Source organism: Phasianus colchicus, chromosome 5 (genome assembly GCF_987193195.1).
Source record: "Phasianus colchicus chromosome 5, bPhaCol1.hap1.1, whole genome shotgun sequence".
NCBI lineage: Eukaryota > Metazoa > Chordata > Aves > Galliformes > Phasianidae > Phasianus > Phasianus colchicus.
This window is the reverse complement of record NC_143440.1, coordinates 35,602,010-35,614,073: the sequence shown is the minus strand read 5'-3', so window position 1 is coordinate 35,614,073 and position 12,064 is coordinate 35,602,010. Positions and strand designations below refer to the sequence as shown.

Below are 12,064 nucleotides of genomic sequence, written 5' to 3'. Positions count from 1 at the left end.
CTACAGAGTGAAAGACATGCAACTCATCTTCATTTTCTGCTTTTGCACCTTTGTCTGTCACTATTCTTTCTTCAGTGCCCAGTCCACTTCATCTTCTCAATAAAACTCATTTGCCCAGTTATACCTCCTTAAAGACTTCTGACAAATACTCAGCACAAGATTCATCTATGCAATCACTGCATTTCTTACCCCAACACGAATCTAATGAAGTTTGCTTTCCAATTTGAAAATTTATTTTCTCTACAACAAGAAATGAAAATATTTTTTTCAGTCATCAGGTACAGATTCTGTAGTACAAGAAAATCAAACGATACACAAATGAAAAGTAAAAAAATATTTTCCCATATATCACTGAATCATGAAAACACAGCTTTACATGGTGCAACATACAGTTTATAGGCATATACAATTTTATTTAAAAAATCCTTTACCTTTTTTTCTGCATTGCAATTACTCAATTGATATTATGTTTGTTCTCTCAGGCAGGCGACTTCTACTGTATGTAGTCTATGCACAGATGACATAGGCACATGCTAATGACAAACTGATTTGTGTCTATACTCTTATCAACTATTTTAGCAGACAATTAAGAGATGTTCACTCATAGTTCATTAAAAAGAAGAAAGTCTACATCTTTCAGATAATAGGAACTATTTTTTTTTTTAAATAAAAATGCAACCAGCTTCATTCACGTATCACAGATGAGCCCTCCACACAAAATCCTGCGTTCAATACAGAATGTGGTGATTTGCATTGATTTCTTCCAAGTTGCCAACTGCTTTATTGAGGAACAAGTCTGATAAAAGACTGTCAGTAGAAGGGGAAAAAAAAGAAAAAAGAGAAAACTCAGTTCACAAAGAGCTGCTATAAATAGCTGTTAATCAACATAGCCTACATTACTGCTAAACACCCAGAGACTCTTAAACAGCATTAATTTCACTTTTGCTCATCTGTTCTGATATTTTTGCCATACTTGGTAAAACACATGCATCCCCACTGGATTTTAATGGATGATACTTTACTTTGAAGTAAACTCTGCAGACCAGCAGGAATCCCTGGTGTTCAGCCAGGAAGGGATGGAGACACAGGTTAATGATCTGTCATTGTTCTGTATAGGAATGATTCTGTAAACCAGTGATCCCAATATTCAGCAGCTGCAGCCCCTTCCAAAGACAACTCCAGCTTTGCTAAGTGAAGGTGCCAGTTATTTTTAAAGCTGGTGTTCTTAATCCACAGCCAGTGACTCTCAATTTACCCTTCTAATGTGGTTATAGAATTAGAGCTAATCCTAAACTGCAAGCAATAGTATATAGGACAAAAGAGAACTTAAAAATCAGGATAGGCTCTGGATTCATCGTTTGACATACTGACACATTGAATAGCCATCTTTTAATCCCTAATTCTCCTACTCTTTCAGCTAAACACTACTTACGTGCCTAGCTGTAAATTGGATTAAAGCCAATAAAGGCCAACAGCAATTTTGTCACTATCTGTCCCAGAAATGCAGGCTTATTTTAAATACTCATTCTTCTGCTAGTTTAAATGCCCTTTCTCTTTCATATGAAGATGATCTAACTTTCTGTCAGCTATAGAACTTCTCCAGCATTTTTTTCTACATTAGTTTTGCAGTAGCTCTTGCTCAGATTTCTCAATCATCAGACACCAGTAGACATCAGACACCAGTGCCTTATTTGGCTTTCTTACACTTTATATATCTAATTAGGTAAAAAAAATATAACTTGAAAAGCGCCATTTTACAAATAAGCCACTAATATCTCCAGCACTTCCACACGCCTCACCTCACAGGCAGTGTGCTGATTTGTTATTGTAAACATGCACCACTTTCGCATCAGTTTCTGACTTCTCCAGCAGACTTTTAATGCGTGTAGTCAGCTCCATACGTAATGTTTGAAAATCCCCCCCCTTTTTTTTTTACTCCTCAAAATAAGTACAGTGATTTGATAAATCATTTTAAAAAGTAAATGATTAAGAAGATGACTTCTATTCATTTTTTACTTGAAAACAGATTTTTAAAGCTTTGTTCTTTCCTTTTCTCAGCTGACTGAGAAGCTGGGCTGTCATTACAAGATAACCGCAATCAATTCTCACTGGCATCTCCAGCTTTACTGATGCTATTTAGCATTAAGAAACTAGCATGAACACCTTATCTATAGCAAATAAAGCCTTCTCCTTCTCTAAGCAACAAAGGTGGCCAGAGAGATGCCTACAAATCAAACCCTAAGAATTGGGAAGGTTGCATAGGAGGACAAAACAGGACAAAAGCTTCCCTTCAAACTAATTCCTCAGTGAAGAGGGGCCATTATTATCTAAATTCTTTTATAGGACTACACATGGCAACATATAACATATTTATCATCTACTGATCTAACAGCCGGATTTTGAACTGCGTGCAGAAAGTTTAGTTACAGAAGCAAGTATCTGAAGAAAAAAACCTGGAACGAAAAGAAAATAGGCTGAGTGGGTTTTGAGCAATTTAAAAATTAATGTGCGTTGCTCGATGAAATAAATGTTTTGAAATAACTTCATCATCACGACAGTGATTCACTCCGACCCTGCTCATAACCACGTAACTCCTGTTCCAGTCACGGTACGCCTGTGCGATGCCCATGCTCACACCGCGCACACCGCGCACACCACCCGGACCTCCGCACGCCGCAGCTACGCGTGGCCCCGCCGTTCAGGCGCTCCCCCCGCGCCCCAGGCCCGGGCCGGGCCCTGCGGCCGGACGGCTCGGCGCCCTCTGGCGCTCCCTCTGCCGGCCGCCTGCCACCGCCTGCAATCTTCACGGGTTGCTCAGCAACCTGAGAGTTTACTCGGGAAAACAGAGGCCTCTCACTGCAGATCACTGACGATGTATCCCAAATTTCGGCCTGCTCTGCTCGCCCCAGGTCCCCCCGACACGGCGTGAAGCCACAGCACGTCAGCAGCTGCTCGCTTCTCCTCACGGGCCCGGACAGCTCCGGGCAGAAGCCACTCGCTTAATGCCTTCAATGCTAACTCCTTCCGTATGGTTTTACTGCTTGCCGCCCTGCCCTTCACAGCACCAAAACCATCCCATCCTATAGTGAGGAAATGAAGTCTACTTGGAAAGAACAAGAGAGTCAGAAGCAATGTGACTGGGAGCCTGCCTGCAGTGACAGCACAGGCGCACGGCCTCCAACTGGATACGTGCCACCCTGAGTCACGCACAGCTGGTGTTTGCTCACTAAAATACTCTGTTCATAAACAAGCAATCTCTATCCCATTATTGCTGGCACCTATTAATTCAACTTGTTTCCACTATAATAAATCGGTCACAGCCAGGCAGCTTTTGTAAGTAGTCATTCTAGTCTGAATATGAATCGTCCTGGCACAAAATCCAAAAAACTCTTCTCAAGTGCTCCTGGGGGAGTCCGAGTGACATCAAAAGAACCAGCCCCCTCCCGCCTCCCCCCCCAGAAAAATCAGCTATCAAACTAAGCAAGTAATTAGAAATAGAACACAGAGTTAAAACTTTAAGTTATTTAGTAACACAAAGAAAACTGCATGGATTTATACGTTTTGGTACAAGCAAGAGTTGACACAATTCTTAAACTAATCCATCTACAACGTGTAACCTAGGATACCAAAATCTAATAAACCAGATCCTGTTTGTCTCCCTGGCCTTGCACCAAAAACTTGAAGAAAACCAAACAAACAAAAAACAAGCCCATGACAAAACAACCAATCTTGGGTATGGTTTTTAAATATCTAAATGAAATCCTATCTTAAGCTATCCTGAAATGACGAGGGTAAAAACAGCACCAGCACTGAAGACTTGAGCTGATGAACGCTAATCCCAGTTTTGCCAACAACACTGGCAATGATGTCCAAGGCTCTGTTGATTCTTTAATACTACAGCCTATCATTATAATAGCTCAGAAAGCTTCCCAGTTAAAATACATATATATTTAAAAAACAGCTTATTTATAGAAACAGTGGTTCTTTTCTCTCTGACTGCAGAAAGCAGACTTTTTAAGAGAAGATGCAAGGAAGAGTTCTTTTATCAAGAGGACAAGAAATTCCTTTATGCTTTGATTGTTGATCTGCTTCCAGCTTATGACACTATCAAACAACAATACAGTGTCAAAGCCATTACTGAAAGCTGCAAGAATCTACTCTAATCCAACCTCCTCTGAAAGCATCTTCCACAGATCTCTCACCAGAAAACAGTTATTCTCAATACTCTGTGACCTGTATTCTTTTCCTAAGATTATATTGAATGATCAGGAGGCAACAGGTTTTATTGCCAATTAGCTCCAATACACTACTTGCTTTGAAAACTTAATTATAAACAAGGAATTTGTAACAGAAACAGACTGTGTCTAATGAAGAAGCACAAACCTTTATGGTCATGGTGACCTTTCTTTACAAGTCCTTTCTCTTCTGCTTTAAACAGTGCATCAAGATGAAGCATCAGTTTCTACAAATTTGTATTTTGCTTATAAAAAATGTAAGTGCTGCAATAAATTGCAGGATGCTGCTGATGCTCTCATTTACTAACAAAATCACAAGTAAGAACACCAGTGTATTCAAGTCCAAAAGTTAAACATAAACATGATGTATACCATCATTTTATTGTAAAGATACCAGTGCATAAACAAAACACAGTTGTCTTTATTCAGTTCACTTTAGCTTCTCACCTTGTAACCACACCAATGCACAATTTCACCATGTTTGTAGCTCATTAGGTTGTGACTGTCAGATCAGGCAAGTCACAGCAGTCTTACCTGTTCTTTCATCAATATCAGCCAGCCTTTATATTACCACGTCACATCAGAAATGACTAGTTCCATTCTACATTTACTAAACTTTCTTGCCTCAATTTCATTTAGAATTACTTCTTAGTCCCTAATTTGCCTCTTCAATCAGTCTGTTTATTTGTGCATTTTGCAAGCATTTTAGTGGGCTACTAATTTGATGCTACTGAAGTGCATCAAATCAATGGCCACAATAACCCCATGCAGCGTTATAGGCTTAGGGATGAGTGGCTGGATGACTGTGAAGAGGAAAGGGACCTGGGGGTGTTGGCTGATGCTCAGCTGAACATGAGCCCACAGTGTGCCCAGGTGGCCAAGAGGGCCAACAGCATCCTGGCCCGCATTAGAAATAGTGTGGCCAGCAGGAGCAGGGAGGTGATCATCCCTCTGTAATCAGCACTGCTGAGGCCGCACCTTGAGTACTGTGTTCAGTTTTGGGCCCCTCACTACAAAAAAGACATTGAGGCCCTGGAGCGTGTCCAGCGAAGGGCAACGAAACTGGTGAGTGGTCTGGAGCACAAGTCCTATGAGGAGCGGCTGAGGGAGCTGGGATTGTTTAGTCTGGAGAAGAGGAGGCTCAGGGGAGACCTCATTGCATTCTACAGCTTCCTGAAGGGTCACTGTGGTAAGGAGGGGTTTGGCCTCTTCTCCCAGGCAACAAACAGGACCAGAGGAAATGGCCACAAGTTGTACCAGAGGAGGTTTAGGTTAGACATGAGGAAAAACTTTTTCTCTCAGAGAGTGGTCAGGCACCGGAACAGCCTGCCCAGGGAGGTCGTGGAGTCGCTGTCCCTGACAGCGTTCAAGAGGTGCCTGAATGAGGAGCCACGAGATATGGGTTAGTTTGTGGTAGCAATGGTAATGAGAAGACAGTTGGACCAGATGATCTTACAGGTCTCTTCCAACCTTGTGATTCTATGATTCTATCACCACATTTAAAGCCAGATGTTTAAGCCCTAACAAAAGGGTACAACCCCACAATTTATGAATGCCAGTATTACTAAGAGATGTTCTATCTAAATTCAAACAATGCACAAAGCTGCATGCATGAGCAGTATCAGATAATCCTAAGAACATTCATGCTGGTATGAAAAGTTTCTGTGCAATTAGTTGACATGGTTTCCATGGAGCTACTCAAGGACCATGCTACAGCACAGAACTACTTGCAGGATCACATTTATTTTGGAAAAGTATTACAGCAAATGTCATGTTTTAAAGTTAATTAGAAAGAACCATTCAAGCAGTTTTGTTTTTCAAGATAGCAGACTTTCCTCCCAAATCAAATTACTCCAGCAGCCTATTTAAAACACAGAATTAAACACTGTGAAATATCAAGATCAGATGCCATTACAAACAGTATGCATCTCATTTAACAGCTCTAGCACTCTCTTCTTATCAAGTATGATTGTTGTTACTGAAATTAAAAAAATTCTTTCACAAATTTCTACAAGTGTGCAGAGAGCACGCAAACTTCACTCCTACCTATTTTATTTCACTTGTCCTTTACAAGATAAGATACTACATTTACCAGGTCAAAGTATGTGACAATACCTTGTTTTATACTGCTTTGTAAGCAGTGTTTTCAATGGTATCTGACATTAACTATGAAATATTTTCCAAGAATCTTTTGAGAATTCAACCAAATAACTAATTAAAGTTGACTGTGATTCGAAGGCCGTGCTCAATCTGCGTTCCTAGATAATTTTAATTTAAATAGCAGAGTGCATCATCTGAAAAAGATATTTCCTCACGTATCTTTCTTGGCCTTTGCATAAAGATTATCAATAAATCTGAAGTTCCAGCTTCACTGAAAACCTCTGTGAAATACTATTCTAAAGGGTACACTTATTTTGAACTTATTAGTTATTTTGGAATCAATGCTTTACAAGTTCTATAGTTGTTACACACCCCTGCATACAAACTTGCTTCTAGCATTTAACAGTTTGAGTTCTGCAATACCAAATAGGGCAATTATATTTTTTCACTTAAAAAAAAGTATTTCTAAGGTTCAGGAAGATATGTAGCTTCTTTCTTCCCCCCAGCCCATTAAGTATTTTAATACATTAATTTCTCCTGGAAAAGTGAATCTTTGCAGCTACAAATAATGCTTTGGACACCACTCAGTAGTTATTCATATTTTTTCCAAGTCAGTGCTCTCAAGTAATACAAATTAATTATTTATTATGCAGCTCCAACCTACACAAACAGCCTCCCATATGTCTACACACCCTTGCAGAACTGTAGTTGTAATCAGAGACATGCAACAGAAAGGGTACAGCCAAACACAGATGAAGGATGAGAACTGTGTCACCTGCAGAGCTGATGCAAACAAATTTACATAAACTTAAATGTCCATTAAAAAAAAAAAACAATAAAGAAATTAACCATCAGACTTAATGTATGCGACCACCCCCAGGAGTAACCATTTTATTCATGACTCACACATTTGTTTAACATTAAGGTTGATAATTAGATGTTCACCTACCGAATCATTTGCTGCTAGGGCGAGGGCTATATTTACTGCAAAAAAGAGAAGAAAAAGATTAATTGTAAGAGAACTCACCTTCTAAATATTAAGAATGCTATGATTTCTAACAAGTGATAACATAATATAAATACACCACTCTTGCTTAATAAGAGTACTCATCATCTTGGTTCTTAGCTTCTAATATCTCTACAGTATTAGTAATTGAAGAGACAGCAGCATCTACTATTCAGTCCATGGTAGCTAGCAAATTCACATTAATCTGCAAAAAACCACAAGGTCTAGATTTTTACAGGATACTGTGCTATGAAGTTACAATCTTAGTATTAAGCTAAAGGATAACATAAAAAGTATTATTTGTTGACTTTTGAAAACTAGGCACTACTACAAAAATAAAATACCACAGTCTCTAGTGAACTAAAACTAGAGATCGGATAAGCATCTAACTAAGCTATTAAACTGCAGTGATCAGAAATAATGTTCATAACCCTTTTTTGATGTCTCAACATATACTAAAATAGACGTTTTTTGGAAGAAGTTGCAATTCTACTTTTTGCTCAATTTGCATGCCACAAAACAAAGTCTCATCTACTCTGAAAGCATCTCTAGCAACTAAAGAAACAGAAAAACAGGAGAAAGCAACTAATTTGTCCCTTAGCTTGTTTACAGCTGTTCACAGCATTTCCATCAATACTTGCGTAGAAAACACATGGAAGAAACAGCATCGTTCACCAGCTTCAATTATGGAAGACCTAGAAACTTCAGTGTAACCAAACAGTATGTGTCGTATTCCAAACAGTCACGTCATAACAAACAAAAACCCTCACACCTCTCTTGGACAAAATATTTTGCCTCCTTTACACATTGCTGTATTTCAGCCTACGAAGCATTTTAAGAAAGATAAGCTGCAATTAGCCTTGTCCTACTGAATGAAGACAAAGGTATTGAGAACAAGTTGGGAAGACATTAACAGCTTAAAGCATTTAGTATAGATAGTAGCAAGTTTCATTAAACAAAACAGTCAGAAGGTTAACAAGAAAAATTATACCACTTTCCCTAAGATGTGTACAGGTGCTGTTTACTCCTAAACTGATAAAGCATATAGATTTTATTCTTCAGTTTGCTATTTAAATAGATGCATGACTAACTATTCCCTTAACCAAGCAGAGAGAATTAATCCTCTGCAACTTGGAGTCTGACCTACAAAGGATAAGGAGAAAAACATGCAAGCCAATGATTAAACAAATACATAAACTGCAGATCACATTTGAAGAAGCACAAGGGAAGCAGCAAGTTACTCACCATACTGCTTTAATATGCCTATCATTTCAGTCTATCTTCTTCCCATACAATTATAATGTGTGAAAATTAAAGTATGATCCACAATTCATCTACATAAAGGGTATTTGACTACTGAAGGGAAAGAAGGAAGACAGTGGAAATAATATTCTGGGAAAGCTCAAGTTCATTAGCCGCATTTCTAGATGGATACAACACACTATTTTGAATCCCAGCTATTTATTGCACTTGGTTATCTCTGTATTGCTGTCAGTTCCAAGGCGGCTCAGAAACACAGTACAGGATCCCAACCCTAACCCGACCCTAAACATTAACACAGGCCTTCACAATTAGACTCCAACATGATCGGGACTGTAAAGAAGTAGGACATACATATTCAACAAGTCCAATACTTTTCACCACCACCTCTTGTCTTCATAGGACGCCACAAAGTCACCATGCTATCTCTAGCCCATGCTAAACCAGCCAGCATCAAGAAGGAAGTACGAGGAGACCGGAGTCTTAATATCAGCCCAAGTCTGGGATGGCTTATTAGCTTTGACTTTTACATTCCAAATCCAAACTGGTTCTAGGAACAAGTACAACTGAATTTAAACAACGCTGAGTGAACAATATTAATAAAACTGCCAGGCACAAAATCAGACACAAACAGAGCCAGCTGAGAGCATTTGCTGCACAATGAGCCTAAAATCTTCCTGAAAGATAAATTAAAGATTTATTTCTAAACGTTATTTACACTGAGATCTAGAAGAACTCCTTTCTCACTTGTTAGCTGAATATTTGAACATGTAAAGGAGGTCCAATATCAGAAAACACAACTTTAGTCCTGAAAAAACAAACATACTTTATCATTTCTTGGCCAATGACCAAACTTATGTCCAGGTAGGACACATGAATAGATGTATTTTGGCCACTGATTTGAAAAGATTAATGCATCCTACCTGCAGGATAAAAACATACAGGAGAAAAAAAAAAAAAGAAACAATGGGATACGTTTCACCACGTCTTGACTACATCAGTTCTCCTGAACAATAAAAAAAAAAAATCTTATCTCGATAACCTTTGCTGGAAACGACCAAAGAAAACAAAGGTAAATTATCAGTAGTTATATTCTCTTCAATCTGCAGGATTAACAAGATGCAATTCAGAAAGCCACGCCATGCTTACACAGTTGAAATACTATGAATTTCAGAAATTAGAAACTTCTAGTCATTCAAGTTCACCCTCTGAATTCTTCTCGCGCCAGAACCAATTTTGGGATGCTGCACTGAGACTGAGGAAATCTAGCAAAACACTGTAAAAGAACAGAACTCAACAGGAAACAAATATAGAAAACAGGAATCAAACAACAACAACAAAAAAATCTCATAATAAACAAAAGAAAATAATCAAAACAATGTAAGCATTTAAACACAGATTAAAAACATTTTCTATTTTTTTAAAAGTTAATCTTTTAATCAGAAACTATATCGATTTCAGAAATGCTAGAAGCAACTAGGAGTATAATACAAGATCTATACGCTGTTGTGTATAGGAACAGATAGGAAGAATTACACAACAGAAACACAGAGACATTAAAGAATGGCCCTGACAAACTCAACCTCAGTTCATATCCACTCAATCTGAAAGGGAGATCTGGAACAACTGGAATACAAAACCACAGGGAGAAAGAATACTAGCAGCCCTGACAGTCCTTCGGAGGAATGCAGATAAGACTGATATTTTCTGTGGCACTTTAAGGCTATATATACACAACCTCTAATTACCAATTACCATTCTCCTTTCCTTCTCAGTTAGGGAAAGTGTAACCAAACATTTTTCCCACAAGCCTCTACTACTTCTTTCCATACAAATTATTTTATCTTAATAAATTTTTCATCTGAAACATTCAATTTATTTTAATCATCAAGAAACTAAAGTCCTCTTTCTTCTCAACATTATAAATAAAATAAATGAAATCACCAACAAAAGGCTGTCCAATACAGTAACTGGTCAAACAATACAATAAATGGTCTCTTCACATTTCAGTTCTCTCATTTAATGTCTGGTGAATCCTGATTTATTTATTTTTTTTTTAAACTCCCAGACACTTAAACACAAATTTGGTTAACTTCAAGCAGATGTATGTAGCACTAGGAATCCACGTCATCTTGTTCTACTTCCTAGAATTCAAGCTTTTCTGATTTTTGATTCCGAAGCCTAATAGTGTGGGTAAGAAAAGTTGGGAGTTCACAGTGGTTCAATCATCTCTCACTGCTTTGTGTAGTTTATCACTGCTGTTTCACCTGTCACTATGAAATGTCTTTACAAGTAGTTGAGAAAACTGGACAGAGACCTGATATTGAACCTTCTGAACACTGAAATATTGATAACACCTACAGAGAACATGACAACGCAGGCCATTGGAACGCTGTACAGTTACACCTAAGATGGTAGCAAAGGAGGAATAACATCACTACACCAGCACAAAATCCCCACCATCTTAGCTTACTGCCAATTCAAAGCAAGCTGTTCATCACTTCAAAACTGGTTCCTCTGCATTCATATGGATTTTCAGCAGCTGCAACAGATCTTCACAGAGATTGACGGTTCTGTCAGTGGGACTCAACTGTCCAAATATTCCAAAAAGGAATTCTGTACTTTATACAGAATACAAAGTAAAATATCAGAGAAAACCTATGTATTTTGCAACAAAAAGTTTAGTTGCTGTGTACATAATACCAGACTGAGGGACAGAGGCATGAAAACACACTTCCCTGTTGCCTTGAAGCAAAACTTTGTAATCTGTTAGGTGTCACAGCTGCCAGCTGAATGCAATTCAAAAACCACACTAGCACACAAATATTTACATATCTATTATAAAACAATAAGAATACAACAGACGGCACAACAACAAGAAAAATCTTACCTGCTGTCGTTGATTTTCCAACTCCCCCTTTGCCAGAAGCTACGACCAACACCTGCTTAACTCCTTCTATAGGCTTTTGTTTGGGCAGCCCCCGTGACAGGATCCGAGCACGTTTGTCTTGTAGAACCTCATCCCTGGAGCCTGAGGACTAATTATAAAAAAAAATGGTACAGAGCAGTTGTGGTATCAGCACTGTTTGCAGAAAAAGTGAACAAGTACAGACCAACCTGTGCTGAGACAACCTTGTTACTGCTCCTACAAATCTTGTTGCTCTCCTACGGCAACCTGCCTCACACTCAGCATCACTTGAAGGAATGGGGCCTACTCAGCACTGACTCTGGGGATATTTTGTTTAGATGCAGTTAAATGTGATTAGTCTCAGGCCTCAAAAAAGAACCAAGGCCTCCAGTAAAATAAATCAAAACCCCTTTGCTAATTTGGAGACTGTTAAAAATCACCTTCAGGTTACTTGATTTGCAAAATTCTCAGTGGAATCATCAGGATTACAAATGAAACCTTTTGCCATCGCTTTTCCTGAATACCTCAGCAGCTAAAGTCAAGGCTGCATATCAA

The 12,064-nt window shown here is 38.6% G+C and overlaps 1 protein-coding gene across 2 annotated transcripts in view; it reads right to left on the bottom strand.

The window, feature by feature from the left end:
- The window catches only part of NUBPL (NUBP iron-sulfur cluster assembly factor, mitochondrial), an 87,503-nt gene that overhangs the window by 74,183 nt on the left and 1,256 nt on the right, over positions 1–12,064 (bottom strand). For both annotated transcript variants that reach the window (XM_031593792.2, XM_031593793.2), the window contains exons 2-3: positions 11,492–11,639; positions 7,285–7,319 (exon numbers count right to left, since the gene is read on the bottom strand). In XM_031593792.2, coding sequence (XP_031449652.1) covers positions 7,285–7,319; positions 11,492–11,639 — 183 coding nt within the window. The remainder of the gene's footprint in view (positions 1–7,284; positions 7,320–11,491; positions 11,640–12,064) is intronic.